At 29.3% G+C, this 19541-nt stretch overlaps 1 protein-coding gene and 4 non-coding genes across 5 annotated transcripts; 1 reads left to right on the top strand and 4 right to left on the bottom strand.

Annotated features, from left to right (window-relative positions):
• Positions 1-514: 514 nt before the first annotated feature.
• Positions 515-3279, bottom strand: aqp12 (aquaporin 12). Its single transcript, XM_073844744.1, has 3 exons — positions 2634-3279; positions 1081-1197; positions 515-989 (listed from the first exon to the last, which is right to left on the bottom strand). Exons 1-3 carry the CDS (start codon positions 3229-3231, stop codon positions 862-864), a joined length of 843 nt encoding a protein of 280 aa, XP_073700845.1. The 5' UTR covers positions 3232-3279; the 3' UTR covers positions 515-861.
• A 3648-nt stretch (positions 3280-6927) lies between these two features.
• Positions 6928-7000, top strand: trnam-cau (transfer RNA methionine (anticodon CAU)). The gene has a single exon. It is a non-coding gene; the product is annotated as a tRNA-Met (tRNA).
• Positions 7001-11331: 4331 nt separating this feature from the next.
• Positions 11332-11405, bottom strand: trnai-aau (transfer RNA isoleucine (anticodon AAU)). Its single transcript has one exon. It is a non-coding gene; the product is annotated as a tRNA-Ile (tRNA).
• A 154-nt stretch (positions 11406-11559) lies between these two features.
• On the bottom strand, positions 11560-11631 carry trnad-guc (transfer RNA aspartic acid (anticodon GUC)). The gene has a single exon. It is a non-coding gene; the product is annotated as a tRNA-Asp (tRNA).
• A 1796-nt stretch (positions 11632-13427) lies between these two features.
• trnag-gcc (transfer RNA glycine (anticodon GCC)) lies at positions 13428-13498 on the bottom strand. The gene has a single exon. It is a non-coding gene; the product is annotated as a tRNA-Gly (tRNA).
• Positions 13499-19541: the final 6043 nt, after the last annotated feature.

The raw sequence follows: 19541 nt of genomic DNA, 5'->3' as shown, positions 1-19541 counted from the left end.
TAATGCAGGAAATAGTGACTTGTGTCCAGATGCCTGTAAATGATTCTTTTCAGTGATTGAATCATGATCATAATTCAGGATTTTTTTCAGTTATTATTTCATATTACTTTGGTTGTCTGATAACAGAAATACTAAATTATAACAATGGAAACAGTTCTGTTGAGAACTTGGCCTCACCAAATGACAGTATGTGGACACCAAGAGGCAAACAAATGTAATAATAAATGTAGATTTTGCATGTTCAGAAGAAGTGAGCTGCTCTGTCCTGCAAATAATGTAAACAGTGGTTTCACTAATAATAAACACATATTTGCTTAAAGCATCCATGTTTGTCCATGCCAATGTTGAGTAGAGTATTAAAAACTTTAAAAAGTATTAATTTAAGGTATAGTTAGAACAGATAAAAATGCGCGATTAATCGCGAGTTAACTCATGACAACCATGCGATTAATCTTAATATTTATATGATTAGCCCTAATATTTATATGTATGTACTAAAAAAAAATACTAAAAATATATATGAAATTATTTTATTACATTGTGGCATACTTTGAATATTTTATCAAAGTGTTTTTACAGACAACCAATCACAATTTTCTTAGTTGTACTTCTGTACGATTTTTCATTTTCCTTATTAAATATTTCTTTATATTTTTGCTATATATTAAATAAAGCATTCTGTGGCTCCTAGATGTTAGTAGTAATTTTTCACATGACGAGGGGTTTGCTGAAACTGGCTGCAGAAATGTAATCAGAGATGTTGCACCACATTTACACTTCAACCATAATGTTTTGCGATTATAAAATCTGCTTTATGCATTGACCACATCAGTGCTGTGTGTTTTATGTCCGTCAGTCTCTTCAGCAGCTCTTGTCTTCTGACGTTTTCCCTTTGGGAACCCGGAAACGTGCCTTTTTGGAGTAAAGCAGGTTCCTGCTGAACAGCAGTGGGATGTTTCCCAGATACAAGAAGACTGCAAGAGTCATGCCTGGGGAAAAAACACCAAAACATCTTAGAAATGTCAGCAACCATTTTTGGATTGATATTAAAGAACATTTCAGACGTCTATGAAGACATACCAATCAGAGGCCCGAGCCAGTAGACCAGAGAATATGTCAGGAAAGTGTGTCCGGGACAGGGGAACGTCATGGCAAGAGCCAGAGATGGATTCACATATCCAGACGTATAGTTATTTCCTAGTGTGAGAGAGACATTTGTGAGTTAAAATAATTCAGGACATCATTCTATATGCATTTTAAATAAACACCTTTAACCCACCTATGTTCAATCTTTATTTAATATATGCATTATATTATTTAAATATTTTTATTTAATACATGCATTTGAAATATTTTATCTTTAATATTTGAAATCTTTTTATTTAATATATGCTTTTAGACATGCAATTCTTCTTTGAAATTTAATAACTAATATTATTAATATTTAAAATATGCATTTGAAATCTACAATGTATATTTAAATGCATGCATCAAATAATTATTTTTGAAGTAAAAGTAGTAATTGGTAGTAGTAATTTAAACTGCATAAATTTAAAATTGTATATTTAATATGCATATATAAAGATTGTTTATTTCATAAATTTAATATGCATTTTGAATGTTCAATCTTTAATATATGCATTATATATTTACTTTTTTAAATTTAATACGTACATTTGAAATCTATTCTTTAATATTTGAAATCTAACATTTTTAATTTGACATAAAGCTTCTTTATTTAAAATGAACATCTGAAATCTATTTAATGCTATTAAATGCATTTGCATTTTGTTTTGCATTTTTTATTTAATATATGCATTTCAAATATAAAATTTTTCATATATGCATTTGAAAGCTACAGTTTAAAAACAAATGTATTCAAAACTTAGTTTAATTTAATATATGCATTTGAAATGTACAATACTTTTTAAATATATTCACTTGAAAACTATCATTTTTAGTATATGCATTTAAAAACTTTAAAATATGAAAACTTCAAAAAAAATTTGAAATGCATATTTTATAGTTTTCATATTTTAAAGTTTTTAAATGCATATACTAAAAATGATAGTTTTCAAGTGAATATATTTAAAAAGTATTGTACATTTCAAATGCATATATTAAATAAAACATTTATGTTTAAAACACGTATTTTAAAAGTTTTCAAATGCATATAAATTAAAAATTATAGTTTTCAAGTGAATATAATACATATTTAAAAATGTTTTCTATGCATATATTCAATTAAAAGTCATAGTTTTAAAATGAATATATTAAAAAAAATGCAAATCTGCATGAAAAATTATAATTTAAAGTGCACATGAAATTGTAGATTTGAAATGCATATATTAAATAAAAACATCTTAAAATGCAAATGCATAAATTAAAAATTGCAGATTTGAAATGCATATTTTATTTTAATATATGCATTTGAAAACTTCAACTCTTATTAATTACATGCATTTTAAATCTACAAATTTTCATATGTGCATTTGCATTTTATCATTTTTTAGTTTAATACATGCATTTCAAATCTACAATTTTTATTTAATACATGCATTTGAAATCGATGGTTTTTAATGCATGCATTTTACGTCCACAATCATTACTTAACATATGCATTTTGAATGCACCTGCATAGGCGATGAACGTCAGCAGCACGGCGAAGATGGGAATCCTGAGCAGCTGCGACCTGTTCTTCAGAGCGAGGTAAACCAGGTGAAAAGTCACGGCTCCGAGGGCTTCGGCGAGGACTCCCTGCAGCGGCGAGACCCGCAGCGACGTGGCGCAATCGAACATCATCATGTTCTTGATCATGTGCATGTCGGTCAGCTCCATCTCCCAATACTTCCCGGCGACCAGGAGCGCCACGTACGCGCCGAGCAGCTGCGCCGAAACGCTGAAGACCACCGACAACGCGCCAGTGTCTTTCAGCAGGAGCCCCATCAGCGTCACCGACGGGTTTCCGCTCACGCCCTGCATGAGAACGGCATGGACGGTGATGGAGATGAAGAGCATAGTGATGGCCACGTCAGGCCCAAGCGCTCCGGCAAACTGGCCGACCTCCGCGATGGTGTCCACTTCTAGTCTACAGGCGGCCAGAGCGAAAGCAGAGATGAACTCTGTCAGGAAGGTCAAGCGCGGCCGCCAGCGCCCCAAGAGCACCCGCCCGACCACGCTCACGCCGATTATCGTTAAAAAGTAGCCTAGCGAGGCATTGAGGCCTGACATGATGGCTGTGCTGGACGGAAAGGAAGAGCTGAGCTGGTCGGCGCTGTATTTGCTCACAGCATGTGATAACGTGGCACACGGACACGCCGTGCTCTTATCAAAGGGGTTTTACACACAGTTTAGGTCAGAAAAACACACTGACCTATTCAAGGCCACTTTGGGAAAGTGAGAGTTTGCTTTGGCTGCCTCTAGTGGACCAGGCTGGGTCACATTGTTTGAACTGGGCTATTGTTGCTCAGTCAGCTTCGTGCATATTTATTCAATGCACAATCCTTCTTTAAAATATGCATTTGAAAACTACAAATCGTACATTTACATCTCATATTTAATTCATGCATTTAAGATCTACAATCCTTATTAACTGCATGCATTTGAAAACTGTAATTGTTTAATTTAATAAATGCATTTGAAAACTACAAATTTTACATTAATATATGCATTTGAAATCTACAATCCTTATTAACTGCATGCGTTTGAAAACTATATTTGTTTAATATTTGCATTTGAAATGAACAATTTTTACTTAATGTGTTTAAAAAATTTTAATTTAATAAATTCATTTGAAAACTACAATTTTTATTTGATGCATGTATTTGAAAACTTCAATCCTTATTTAATAAAAGCATTTGAATATACAAGTTTTAATATATGCACTTGAAATCTTAAATCCTTATTTAATAAATGCATTTGAAAACTACAATTTTGTATTTAATATGTGCATTTGAAATATACAATTTATATTTAATAAATGCACTTGAAAACTAAAATTTTTATTTAATATATACATTTGAAACTATAATTTTGAATTTAATATTTGCATTTGAAATCATTAATATAATACATATAATATAAAACAAATCATTAATAAATGCATTTAAAACATTTTTTTATATAATGAAATGCATTTGAAAGCCATAATTTTTTATTCAATATACGCATTTAAAAACTAAAATGTTTAATTTATTATACGCATTAGAAATCTACAATCCTTATTTATTATAAGCATTTGAAAGCTATATTTTTATTTAATACATGCATTTAAAATTTACATCTATTTGGAAACTACATTTTTTTTATTATAAGCATTTGAAATCTACAACCCTCATTTAATACATGCATTTGAAAACTTTTTTATTTATTTAATAAATGCATTTGAAAACTATAATTTTTTATTTATTATATGCATTTGAAATCTACAATCCTTATTTATTATATGCATTTGAAAGCTATATTTTTTTATTTAATATATGCATTTTTTATTTACATCTTTTATTTAATATATGTATTTGGAAACTACATTTTATTTATTATAAGCATTTGAAAATTATAATGTTTAATTTAATATATGCATTTGAAAAGATTCAATCCTTATTTAATATATGCTTTTGAAAACTACAAATTTTATTAAATAAAATGCATTCAAAACTAATCTATTTAATATTTGCATTTAAAATCTACAATCCTTGTTTAGTAAAAGCATTTAAAAACTATTTTTTATTTAATAAAATGCATTTGAAAACTACATTTTTTTATTTATTATATGCATTTGAAATTCACAATCCTTATTATATGCATTTGAAAGCTACATTTTTTAAATATATGCATTTGAAAACTACAATTTTTATTGAATAAATGCATATGAAAACTAAAATGTTTAATTTAATATACTCTGCAATTGAAAACTACATTTTTATTTAATAAATGCATTTGAAAACTACAATTTTTAATATCATATATGCATTTGAAAACTGTTTAGTTTAATATATGCATTTGAAAATACATTTTTACTATATGCATTTGAAAACTACAATTTTTATTTAATAAAATACATTTGAAAACTAAAATTTTTCATTAAATATATGCATTTAAAATCTACATTCCATATTTATTATATGATTTGAAAACTACAATTAATTTAATTTATGCATTTGAAACTCTTTTTTTCATGCATTTGAAGTATTCAATCATTATTTAATACGCGTTTAAAAACTAAAATGTTATATAGTAAAATACATTTGAAAACTATACTTTTGTATTTCATATATGCATTTGAAATCTACAATCCTTATTTATTAAATGCATTTGAAAACTATAACTTTTAACTTTAAATATATATTTTAAATCTTCGATCATTATTTTATATTGGCATTTAAAAACCATTTTTTATTTAATAAAATGCATTTTGAAAACTACCATTTTTATTTATTATATACATTTGAAAATCTACAATCCCTATTTATTATATGCCAGTTTTTTATTTAAAATATGCATTTAAAAATAAAAAATTTTAATATGCATTTGAAATCTTTAATCCTTATTTAATAAATGTATCTAAAACTATCACTTTAAATGTACTATATGCTTTTAAACATACAATCCTTATTTAATATATGCATTTAAAATGTATACGTTTTAATATATCCATTTTAAATTTACAAATTTGTGTATTTTGAATGCACAATCTTTAGTAAAAAAAATGTATTTTAAATGTACACATTTTATTTATTAGATGCATTTGAAATCTACAACTTTTATTTAATATATGTATTTTAAATAAAAAATGTAATCTTTTTTTGAATTAGTATATGCATTTGAAATATGCAATCCTTAATTAAAAATTAATACGCATATGTTTTAAATTGACAATTTTATGGGAATTTTAAATGTACTATCCTTATTCAATATATGTATATTAAATCGCCACTTTTTATTCATTATATGCATTTAAAAATCAACAATTATTTAATACATGCATGTGAAATCCACGTTTAATTTATGCATTTCAAAACTACTTTTTTTAATGTATGTATTTTAAATGCACACACGTCATTAAATAGTGTTTTAGTAAAAGTGTAGTTTATTTGCACATATTTTATTTTTTGCATTTGAAATCTCTTTTATGTAATATATGCATTTCACATCTACAGTTTTCATTTAATATATCCATTTTAAGTTTTTACAATTTTTAAATGCATTTGAAATCTACCATTTTTTATTTAACATGCATTTTGGATTTTCAATTTATTAATGTGTGCATTTTAATTCTGCAATCCTTATTTTATATATGCACTTTAAATGCACAATCCTTGTTTAATACGTGTATTTTTTATTATATGCATTTGAAATCTACAATAGTTTTTTAATACACGCATTTAAAAATCTACAATTTTTTACATTACATTTTAACTTAATTCAATGATTTCACTTTTTTATGCATGCATTTTAAATTTGTAATCATTATTTAATATATCCGTTTGAAATGTACAGCTTTAGTTCAATTAATAATTTCAAATCTACACATTTTTTTTTTAATATATACCTTTTACATTTATCATTTTTATTTAACGTGTGTTAATATGTGCATTTTAAATTTACCATTTTTTGTAATGCATGCTTTTTAAATGCAAAATCGTTTTTTAATATATCCATTTTAAATCTACAATCTTTAAAGTGGCTGTTCAGTTTGTCTCCCTCTAGTGGACGAGGTTAAATTTCATTGTTTAAACCGCTCTATTGTTCCTAAAACATCTTTGTACAAGCTCTCTTTAAAGATTGCAGTAGATGCAGACACAAACATATCAAGTTCAGAAGTGAAAGTAAAATCAAGTACAGAAGTGAAATGCAAACAGGTTTGTTCAGACGTACCGGATGCGTTCCTGCCGTAACATGAGGAGGTGTAGCAAGTGTGGTGTCCAGGCCTCGTTGGCGCAGTAGGCAGCGCGTCAGTCTCATAATCTGAAGGTCGTGAGTTCGAGCCTCACACGGGGCAGAAATTTTGGTTTTGCTGGAGATTTCACAATCATTGATGTTATTTGGTGGGATAATCTGTGGGAAGATAATTTAGTGGTTTTCACACTTTTGTAGTGTTAGCAGTAAGCAGTTAGCATTGTTTTATATCTGGTCTATTAGAAATGCTGCCATCTGGTGGCTGTTCATTGTCATTGTCAATAACTGAAACCATTAGTTGTTCAGTTTTAATACTAAAATACCTCTTACAAATCAATTAAAACCTAATAAGAAATACATAAAAAAATCATTACAACTAAAAAATTAAAAATATTTAAAACATTAATAAAAACTATAAAGGTAAGTAGACCAAAAAGTGACTAATTCGAATTTCTTTAAAACTGAAGCGAAAACAGAAAAATACATAAAAGATCAATTCTAATTCAAATATTAATCAAATCTATGCTAATACGTATACATAAAAATAGATAAAAATGGCAAAAAACCCATACAAGTCAAATTGAAAGAAATAGAAATAAAATCTAATTCTAAATATTTTTTTAAAACTATAATAGCAAGTAGACATAATTTATTTTAAAAAGCAAATAAAACAAAAAAAATCAAACATCAAAATTGTTAAAACTTTAACTAAAAATTATGCTAATAAATAGACAAAAAAACAATAAAAACGATAAACTAAAAACTAAAAATAAAATATCTAATGCATAAATTAAATTAATTGTAGTTTTCAAATGCACATATTAAATTAAAAATTAGTTTTTAAATCATAAAATAAATATGGAATGTAGATTTTAAATGCATATATTAAATAAAAATTGTTTTCAAATGCATTTTATTAATTAAAAATTGTAGTTTTCAAATGCATATAAAAATGATAAACTAAAAACAAACAAAAAAATAAAATATCTAATTCAAAAGATTAGCAAGACATACACAAAAGGACAAACAAAAATTTGTCCTTTTGTGTATGTCTTTGATTTTTTTTTGTTTTAATTTTAAAGATTTAATAATTAAACTTAAACTCTAAATCAAAATATTAGTAAAACTATGCTAATAAGCAGACAGAAAAAACAAAAACCAATAAAAAACTAATTAAAACTAAAATTAAAATAAATAAATCTTATTCAAAATATTAACAAAAACTACAATAAGTAAACATAATAAAAAACACATAAAAGTGACAAAAACTTAAATTATTAAATCTTTAAAATTAAAACTGGAAAATACATAAAAGCTAAACTCTAATTCAAAATATTAGTAAAAACTATGCCAATAAGCAGACAGAAAAAACCCCCCAAAAAACAATAAAAATGACAATCAAATTAGAACTAAAATTAAAATAAATTAATTAAAATAATTAAAATGACAAAAAACTCAAATTAAAAATAACTACTTTTACTAAAACAAAAACAGAAAATATAAAAATTAAATCTAATGCAAAATATTAATAAAAACTACAATAGTAAGTAAACATTAAAATGAAAACAAATAAATGACAAAAAATAACAAGTAGACAGAAAAAAACAATAAAAATTACAACAAATACAAATTAATTTAATTCAAAATATTATTAAAACTATAATAGCAATATCTAAAGCAACAAAAAAAGACAAATACAACAATTTTTTTAAATAAAACTGAAAATACAGAAATAAAATCTAATTCAAAATATTAATAAAAACTACAATAGTAAGTAAACATAAAAATTAAAACGAATAAAAGTGACAAAAACTCAAATTATTAAATATTAAAAAAACAGAACTAAAATTAAAATGGAAAAATATATAAATAAATCTAATTCAAAATATTATTAAAAACTATGATAAAAGTCGACATCTAAAAAAAAAAAAGACAAATACATACAACAAAATTAACAAAAAATAAATAAAATCTAAATCAAAGTATTAACAAAAACTACAATAACAAAAACACATAAAAGCGACAAAAACTTAAAATTATTAAATCTTTAAAATTAAAACAGAATAATACATAAAGGCTAAACTCTAATTCAAAATATTAATAACAACTACGCTGATAAAGTAGACAGAAAAAATGACAAAAAAAAATTTGAACTAAAATAAAAAAATTATTAAAAACTACATTAGCAAGTTGACATATCTAAAAAAAAAAAGGGAAAAAAATAAATAAATGACAAATACAGACAACAAAATTATTCAAACTGTAACTAAAATGGAAAATATAAAAATATAATCTAATTTAAAATATTAATAACAACTACAATAGTAAGTACACATAACGAAAACAAATAAGAATGACAAACTTAAATGATTAAACCTTTCAAATAAAACAGAAAAATAGAGCTAAAAGCTAAATTCTAATTCAAAGTATTAGTAATTAAAACCAAAATTAAAATTGAACAAAAAAAATCTAACTAATTCAAATTATTAAAAACTATAGTCGCAAGCAGAAATATCTAAAAAAAAAAGGAAACAAAACTGAAATGACAAATACAACAAATGTATTAAAACTAAATAAAATTAATATGAAAACTGAAAATATAAAAATTAAATCTAATTCAAAATATTAATAAAAACTACAATAGTAAGTACACATAATAATAAAAATTAAAAAAGATAAAATTATTAAACGTTTAAAATTAAAAATAACAAAAAGTACTTAAAAGCTGAAATCTATTTTTAAATATTCAAATAACCAAATTCTTAATCGAATTCAAAAACTTGAAATAATTTACATTTTCATTTAAAAAGTGAAATAATTAACATTTTAAATTAATGTATTATTTATACAGAAAAACACGGCTAGAAGCTAAACTCTAATTCAAAGTATTAGTAATTAAAACCAAAATTAAATTAAAAAAAAAAAAAAATCAAACTAATTCAAAATATTATTAAAAACTATAATCGCAAGCAGACATATCTAAAAAAAGGAAACAAAACTGAAATGACAAATACAACAAATGTATTAAAACTTTAAATAAAATTAATATGAAAACTGAAAATATAAAAATTAAATCTAATTCAAAATATGAATAAAAACTACAATAGTAAGTACACATAAAAATAAAAATGAAAAAAGATTAAATTATTAAACGTTTAACTAAAATTAAAATAACAACAAAAAGTACTTAAAAGCTTAAATCTATTTTTAAATATTCAAATAACCAAATTCTTAATCAAATTCAAAAACTTGAAATAATTTAAATTTTAATTTAAAAAGTGAAATAATTAACAATTTAAATTAATGTATTATTTAAACAGAAAAATACAGCTAAAAGCTAAACTCTAATTCAAAGTATTAGTTATTAAAACCAAAATTAAAATTGAACAAAAAAAAAAAATCAAACTAATTCAAAATATTATTAAAAACTATAATCGCAAGCAGACATATCTAAAAAAAGGAAACAAAACTGAAATGACAAATACAACAAATGTATTAAAACTAAATAAAATTAATATGAAAACTGAAAATATAAAAATTAAATCAAATTCAAAATATTAATAAAAACTACAATAGTAAGTACACATAAAAATAAAAATGAAAAAAGATTAAATTATTAAACGTTTAACTAAAATTAAAATAACAACAAAAAGTACTTAAAAGCTGAAATCTATTTTTAAATATTCAAATAACCAAATTCTTAATCAAATTCAAAAACTTGAAATAATTTAAATTTTAATTTAAAAAGTTAAATAATTAACATTTTAAATGAATGTATTATTTAAACAGAAAAATACAGCTAAAAGCTAAACTCTAATTCAAAGTATTAGTAATTAAAACCAAAATTAAAATTGAAAAAAAAAAAAAATCAAACTAATTCAAAATATTATTAAAAACTATAATCCCAAGCAGACATATCTAAAAAAAGGAAACAAAACTGAAATGACAAATACAACAAATGTATTAAAACTAAATAAAATTAATATGAAAACTGAAAATATAAAAATTAAATCGAATTCAAAATATTAATAAAAACTACAATAGTAAGTACACATAAAAATAAAAAAGATAAAATTATTAAATGTTTAAATTTAAATAACAACAAAAAGTACTTAAAAGCTGAAATCTATTTTTAAATATTCAAATAACCAAATTCTTAATCGAATTCAAAAACTTGAAATAATTTAAATTTTAATTTAAAAAGTGAAATAATTAACATTTTAAAATAATGCATTATTTGAAATATATAAAAAAAAATCTAACGAAAATAATTGAGAATACTAACATTTTCAAACGAATTAAACTACCCAATGACTAAATTAAAGAGTTTGAACTAAACTATGGTTTCAATCAGCAAAAATTCACCCTCGTATTATTATGAAGTAGAATTTAACAGTTAAAAATGTAACTCAAAGAGTTGAAGAAGCAAAACGTTGGCCAGTACGGGGATCGAACCCGCGACCTTGGCGTTATTAGCACCACGCTCTAACCAACTGAGCTAACCGGCCCTGGAGACCAGCCTCAAAAATCAGCCTTTACAAACACAACACTGCCCTTTTAACCACCGATTTGGGTTATTTACAAGTAATCTTTAGATTCACGATTGGAAGTCTATAAATACGTTTTTCTGTGAACACACAATGGGGAAAAAAAAAATATTTTCTCCCCGTCGGGGAATCGAACCCCGGTCTCCCGCGTGACAGGCGGGGATACTTACCACTATACTAACGAGGAGTGATTGTGTGAGCATTGTCATGCCCTTTTATGCTCTGCTAGGTTCACTGCATTCCAACAAAGAGCTTCTTTTGTTATTGAAACAAGGCTAAACTGGCTTTGTAGCTTTGCAGTAACAACAAAACGCTGTTTAAACTCAAATCTTACCTTGATCTGCTTATTAAAAAAAAGATATTTCCATCTCCTAATGAATCTCTTACTTCACAGCAATCATTTGTAGGCAGGATCTGATATGAACAACTCAGAAGAGTCATTAGCACAGAATTGAACTAAAATTTTTAATAAAATATATATATAAATCTAAACAACAAAAACCAATCAAAATTACAAAAAAAAAAACTCAAATTAAAACTAACTAAAATGTTAAATATTATTCAGATAAACTTTAAACTTTCACTAAAATAAAAACAGAAAACAAAAAAAATATTGCAAAAACTCAACTGAATTAAAAAAAAAAAGGAAAATAAAATGAAAAATATACATCTAAAAAACAAAAGCCAATAAAAATGACAAAAAACTCAAATTAAAGCTAACTAAATTTTTTTAAATATTATTAATTTAAACTACAACTACAATAAAAACGGAAAATATAAAAACGAAATCTAATGCAAAATATTACAAAAACTCGATTGAATTAAAACCAAAATTAAACTAAAAAAAGAGACGCAAAATAAAATGAAAAATATACATCTAAAAAACAAAAACCAATAAAAATGACAAAAAAATTCAAATTAAACCTATCTTTTAAAAATATTATTAATTTAAACTTCAACTACAATAAAAATGGAAAATATAAAAATGAAATCTAAAAAACTCAATTGAATTAAAACCAAAATTAAAACTAAAAAAAGAGACACAAAATAAAATGAAAAATATGCATCTAAAAAACAAAAAACAATAAAAATGACAAAAAACTTAAATTAAAACTAACAATTTTTTTTAAATATTATTAATTTAAACTTCAACTACAATAAAAATGGAATATATAAAAATGAAATCTAATGCAAAATATTACAAAAAACTCAATTGAAACCAAAATTAAACTAAAAAAAGGAGACGCAAAATAAAATTAAAAAGTATACATCTAAAAAACAAACAAAAAAAATGACAGAAAAAAATCAAATTAAAAATAACTTTTTTTTAAAAATATTAATTTAAACTTCAACTACAATAAAAACGGAAAATATAAAAATGAAATCTAATGCAAAATATTAATAAAAACTACAATAGTAAGTAAACAAAAACTAAAACGAATAAAAGTGACAAAAACTCTAATTATTAAATTTTTTAAATTAAAACCAAAAAATACATAAACGTTAAACTCTAATTCAAAATATTAGCAAACTAACTAAAATTAAAATGGAAAAATATATAAATAAATCTAATTTAAAATATTATCAAAAACTATAATAGCAAGCAGACATATCTAAAAAAAAAAGAAGAAGCAAAAAATAGAAATGACAAATATACACGACAAAATTATTAAAACTTTAAAATAAAACAAAAAACTTAAAAACAAAACATTAACAAACACTACAACAATAACACATAATAACAAAACTGCATAAAGCAGAAACATTAGCAGAGAATTGAACTAAAATATACATTTCATTTGGTAAAATGTATGTTTGTTGGCCATCAAATTCATGCAATACTGTAAATGTAATGGGATCTTAATAAAGAGTCCCAAATGAATGACTAAGGCAATGGTTCTATCTTAAAAAGTTACATTTGCACCTTGTTTGTAAGTCGCGCATTGGTGTTTAAGTGGGTAAAATATCTTCAAAAGAAGCTGCTGCATTGGCCGGGAATCGAACCCGGGCCTCCCGCGTGGCAGGCGAGAATTCTACCACTGAACCACCAATGCTCGCATGAAGGGGCTTCTTGCTCGGGACGTTTTGTGATGAAACAGCCAATGGTATTGCATTAAACAGATTCAAAATAAACCAAAGAGTCAAGAGTTTGAAAAGTGGACTATGCCTAAAAACACTCACGTTTAACAGACCTCTCAACATCCCAATTGTCTGCTTGCCCTTTGGCGAAGAGAACAAAATGGGGACGAATAAGTAAACAACAAACATCTAAAATACAACTAGTACAGCATAAATGTCTACAATTCTTAAACACTGGAGTTTTAGAACGACAAACAGTTACTAAAACTGCAAAAGTAAAGTTATCTTTGAAGAAAAACGTTTTGGGATTGAAGGGTTTGGAAGCAACCACTAGGTGGCGCTCCATACTAAACATTTATATGCCACGCTTCTACTGCTTGTTAAACTACTAATTATATTAGATAAACATAGTATTTAAGTTGATTTCACCTATGCTAGGTTTACTACATTCAAACCAAGAGCTTCTTTTGTTATTAAAACGAGGCAAAACTGGCATTCACACAGCTAAATGCTTTTAAAACCCTGATTATTTTTTTTTTTTACTTAATATGAATGGTTTTAACAAACAAAGATTTGAGCTGACACCTCACGATCTCAATAGAACATCTATAGAGCTATTAAACATACATATTACAGTTAATTACCCCAGAAAGCCTGCTGTAATAATAATAATAATAAAAAAAACACAAAGCACCAAATATTTTTTTCAAAGAAAATACAATTTAAGTCAAGTTTACGTTGAAAGATGTTGGTTTTGTTTAACTTGCCAGTTTACATAAGCAAATGGAAAGAAAAATGTTACCCTGGACCAAAAAAAAAACTGTCTTAAGTAGCACAGCAATAGACCAAAATACATTGTATGGGTCAAAATTATCGATTTTACTCGATTTTTTATGCCAAAAATCATTAGGATATTATGTAAAGCTCGTTCCATTAACATATTTAGTAATATCCTACCATGAATATATCAAAACTTACTTGTTGATTGGTAATATGCATTGCTAAGAACTTTATTTTGTCAACTTTAAAGGCGATTTTCTTTGTTGGCACCCTCAGATAACAGATTTTCAAATAGTTGTATCTCTACCAAATATTGTCCTATCATAACAAATTATACATCAGTTGAAAGCTTTATAATGGCTATAATTGGAAAACTTACCTTAATCATGAGTTCGTGCTCACTATGTTCACAAAATTGTATAAGAAATCTGTAAACAAGTCGATATGAAATCGGCTAGCACAGTCACAAGAAACTTATCTTATTAAAATAAATACCACTATCACTTCTATAAAGTGAACATTGAAGAATCGTGTCTTTAAAGATAACTTACCACTTAAAAAAAAAAACACTAGTCACGTCTTTTTGCCTACGCACTTTCGCTAGAAACAAAGTTGAAAATCTTACGGAAGAAAACCTTTGTTTAACATCAACCCAACTAATAAGAAAACTTACTTCAGCTCAGTTTTTCGCCCGATTGTGAAAAACTTAAGATACTCACCAACAAGATGGAGCCGCTCATAATCTTCCACATCCGCCCAGACGCTTAATTCGACGCCAAATTACTGCAATCACGTTAGATTTTCGTTCAGGAGTTTATTCGAAATAAGAATGGACTACTTTATACAGAAATAATAGATATTTAACATCACCACCATCCTGAGGTGATTCTCGTGGTCCTCACAGCGCGACCGTTGAGGTCTGGGTATTAGCGGCGGGAAGGAAAATTTAAATTGAAATCACCCACAAAATATAAACAAAACTTTTTTTCATTATAGGCAAATATCAAATACATATTAAAAGTAAAGAAACTGCTCATGTCTACACCCATTTAAAACTGTAATAGAAGTTTACAGAAGTTCGCAAATGCGAATTAAATCGCGTTTTATTTTGAAAAGTGGGCGTACTTGAAAAACTTACCTTAATCATGAGTTTGTGCTCATTATCCTTCATGATGATTTCATATTTTGGCAAACGGTCTAAAAACATATCTTATTAAAATAACATTTACATCAAGTGAAAATTAAAGAATCGTGTCTTTATTACAAGAAGTACTAAATCGCTACACTTACGTTTAAAAAAACAGTGACGTCTTTGAGTCTACACTTTCTCTTTGGAGTTTTTTTTTTAATTAAATAAAGCAGAAAATCTTACAGGAGAAACCCTTTGTTTAACATGATCCCTTTTAACTAAGAAGAAAACTTAGTTTAGCTCAGTTTTCGCCCGATTGTGAAAAAGTTAAGATACTCACCAACAAGATGGAGCCGCTCATAATCTTCCACATCCGCACAGACGCTTAATTCGACGCCAAATTACTGCAATCACGTTAGATTTTCGTTCAGGAGTTTATTCGAAATAAGAATGGACTACTTTATACAGAAATAATCGATATTTAACATCACCACCATCCTGAGGTGATTCTCGTGGTCCTCACAGCGCGACCGTTGAGGTCTGGGTCCCAGCCAACATTCTACCATGGGCCCCGTGTGGGCCCCATATGGGCTGTAAATATGGGCCCTATATGGGTTTGTCCATGGGTTCCATGTGGGCCCCATCTGAATCAGCCCATCTGAATTTCATATGGGGCCTGACTGGGCCTAACGTGGGACCCAACTGGGCAAGTCATATAAGACCCATATTGGTCCCACTTATGACCCAGTCAACAACCCAAGGTGGGGCCAATATGGGGCCAAGATAGGTTTGTACGTGGGTTCCACTTGGGCCCCATATTAATTAGCCCACATAAATCTCATATAGAACCTGAATGGGGCCCAACTGGGCAACATTCATAAAGCCCATATTGGTCCCAGATCTGGGTTTATCTGTGGGTAGGCTACTGGACTGGCCCCATGTGGGCTATACTTGCATGTTCTTTTGAGTTTTTTTTGAAGCATCATGTCTGAACAGAACAATTAATTACAATTTATAAATATGAATTTTAATTTACCTGTGATATTTAAAAAAAAATTATTAACTGATAAAAGCAACATCAGTGTTTTAGTTAGGCAATTGTTTTCTGCTTGAATATTCCAGTTCATTCATCTACAAAATGAAAAAGCACAATTTTAAAAAAATAAATCAGAAATTAAAATGTAAAAGTTCAGTACATCAAATATTTTATTACACATTTTATTTACATTTTTAATAGAACTTCAAGTTTTTGTAGTATTAAACACGAACATTACCAGTTTATTTTTAAGCAGGGTGCTACAACCCAACAGCTTGTTTACATATTCAAACTTATGTAACATTTAATAAGACTAATAAAAATTTTTAACTTTGTCTAAAAGAAATTCAAGTTGTCTAAAAAGTCATGAATACACTTTCAATGGAAAGTCATACGTTTTGAGTTTCAGAGATAAATTAAAGTCTTATAGGTTTAAAGCGGGGGCCTAAATGACTCTCTGAGCGGCAGGGCCTGTAGCGGCGACTCTTTGAGCGGCAGGGCCTGTAGCGGCGACTCTCTGAGCGGCAGGGTCTGTAGCGGCGACTCTCTGAGCGGCAGGGCCTGTAGCGGCGACTCTCTGAGCGGCAGGGCCTGTAGCGGCGACTCTCTGAGCGGCAGGGCCTGTAGCGGCGACTCTCTGAGCGGCAGGGCCTGTAGCGGCGACTCTCTGAGCGGCAGGGTCTGTAGCGGCGACTCTCTGAGCGGCAGGGCCTGTAGCGGCGACTCTCTGAGCGGCAGGGCCTGTAGCGGCGACTCTCTGAGCGGCAGGGCCTGTAGCGGCGACTCTCTGAGCGGCAGGGCCTGTAGCGGCGACTCTCTGAGCGGCAGGGCCTGTAGCGGCGACTCTCTGAGCGGCAGGGCCTGTAGCGGCGACTCTCTGAGCGGCAGGGCCTGTAGCGGCGACTCTCTGAGCGGCAGGGCCTGTAGCGGCGACTCTCTGAGCGGCAGGGCCTGTAGCGGCGACTCTCTGAGCGGCAGGGCCTGTAGCGGCGACTCTCTGAGCGGCAGGGCCTGTAGCGGCGACTCTCTGAGCGGCAGGGCCTGTAGCGGCGACTCTCTGAGCGGCAGGGTCTGTAGCGGCGACTCTCTGAGTGGCAGGGCCTGTAGCGGCGACTCTCTGAGCGGCAGGGCCTGTAGCGGCGACTCTCTGAGCGGCAGGGCCTGTAGCGGCGACTCTCTGAGCGGCAGGGCCTGTAGCGGCGACTCTCTGAGCGGCAGGGCCTGTAGCGGCGACTCTCTGAGCGGCAGGGCCTGTAGCGGCGACTCTCTGAGCGGCAGGGCCTGTAGCGGCGACTCTCTGAGCGGCAGGGTCTGTAGCGGCGACTCTCTGAGTGGCAGGGCCTGTAGCGGCGACTCTCTGAGCGGCAGGGCCTGTAGCGGCGACTCTCTGAGCGGCAGGGCCTGTAGCGGCGACTCTCTGAGCGGCAGGGCCTGTAGCGGCGACTCTCTGAGCGGCAGGGCCTGTAGCGGCGACTCTCTGAGCGGCAGGGCCTGTAGCGGCGACTCTCTCTAAAAAAAAAAAAAAAAAAAAGGATGTTTAAAAGATAAAAATCTGTAAATCCTTCTAAATAAATGTCCCAGCACAATATGACGGTTTAAAGCAGTGCATTTGGCATGTCTCCCTAATCAAGCACACCTGATTGCACTCATCAGCCCATTAGAAAACATCTCCAGGACCTGGAATGGGTGTGTCAGATAAGGAAGACATACAAAATGTGCAGTGTTGGGGGGTGACCAGGACCAGGGTTGAGCAACATTGGTTTAAATCGTTTACTGTTAGAGATTTGTTATATTATGCTTTATTTTCACATATACGCATAGTGCAGTACTACTTAAAAGGTTAGTTCACCCAAAAATGTAAATTCTATCAATAATTACTCATCCTCATTTTGTTCCAACCCTAAGACATTTAGGCTATTCGTCTTGATACGAAAATGTGAAATAAAGTCATGGCTGAACTAACCCTTTAAAAAAGCATACATTAATAAATGAAGTAAAGACTTGATGTTAAATAGGCAAGTCATTTAGCGCCAATAGGCTGTGAAAAAGCGCTGCCAGGACGCCTGCTCGAAGCACGCGCACAGACAGGCCTAAAGAGAACAGTGGTCTCAAAACTATTTGAAATCCACTCTACCTGGCGTTCAAAAGCAGCATTTGTCTGCTTTTAGGAGCAAGTTATGTCAGATACCTTAAAAACTTATTTTGCCATTCAAACGAGGATATTATTATACATTGTGTGGAAATTCAGTTTTCCCTCAGGTGAAAAAATGGCGGCTAGACGGCCACAAATTGCATCAGTAAAGCATTAAAAAAAAACACACAACGGAGAATCCTACTTCATTAATATCAGGCAATACCCAAAACTATACCTTACCGACCGTCAACAAAAATAGCATGATTTAAGCCTTACAAACTCCGACGCGGCAAGAAAATATCATTATTTTAAAGGCTCCATTATTTTAAAGGCAATGTAAACTGTCAAAACGATGTTACCAATACTTAAACCCGTAAATAATAACATTATTACTAGATAATATGCATTTTACCTGCTTATTTTCGCTCCGACTCGTCCTGTGTGAACCAGTTAGACTCCGGCCGTGCTGCAGCAGCTCCACTGTGCTTAGAAGAGACTGTATCCTTGCGCCAGAGCGGGAATTCCTTTTGTTCGAATATTTAAAAATGTTCAATTATAAATGTAAATATACGGTATTGTCATTGAAGATCAATTACATATAATATTATTATATGATATTATGTGAAAAAAATATCCAAACTAAAAATTTAAGGCAACAGGACTACTTGGCCGAGCGGAAGGTTCGTTGTCAGATTTGAGAGTATACGTCCAATGAGAGTTTGAAAAAAAAAGGTCTTTGTGATTGTGCCTGCTAAAATGTGTGCATTAAAATAAAATGCATTTTGATAAAAGCATAGGCAGGGTAAAGTAATATTAATAATTCACAAATTTTCATTTAAAAAGTAGGGTCGTTCCGTGTCAAATCAACCAAATTAAGTCATTCGCTCTAGTTTTTTAATTTGCTTATTTTATATAATTTATTTTTTTATTTTATTTTAT

Source organism: Garra rufa, chromosome 7, assembly GCF_049309525.1.
Source record: "Garra rufa chromosome 7, GarRuf1.0, whole genome shotgun sequence".
Taxonomy (NCBI): Eukaryota; Metazoa; Chordata; class Actinopteri; order Cypriniformes; family Cyprinidae; genus Garra; species Garra rufa.
The sequence above is the reverse complement of the archived record's forward strand: the minus strand, read 5'-3'. Positions and strand labels throughout refer to the sequence as shown.

Excerpts from the sequence above, each read along its gene's own strand:
- aqp12 (XM_073844744.1), bottom strand. The coding sequence starts at position 3,231 with ATGTCAGGCCTCAATGCCTCGCTAGGCTACTTTTTAACGATAATCGGC. Across the intron at positions 1,198-2,633 it reads GACGTTCATCGCCTATGCAG|GAAATAACTATACGTCTGGA; the intron begins GTGCATTCAAAA and ends CTCTCACACTAG. Across the intron at positions 990-1,080 it reads CTGGCTCGGGCCTCTGATTG|GCATGACTCTTGCAGTCTTC; the intron begins GTATGTCTTCAT and ends TTTTTTCCCCAG.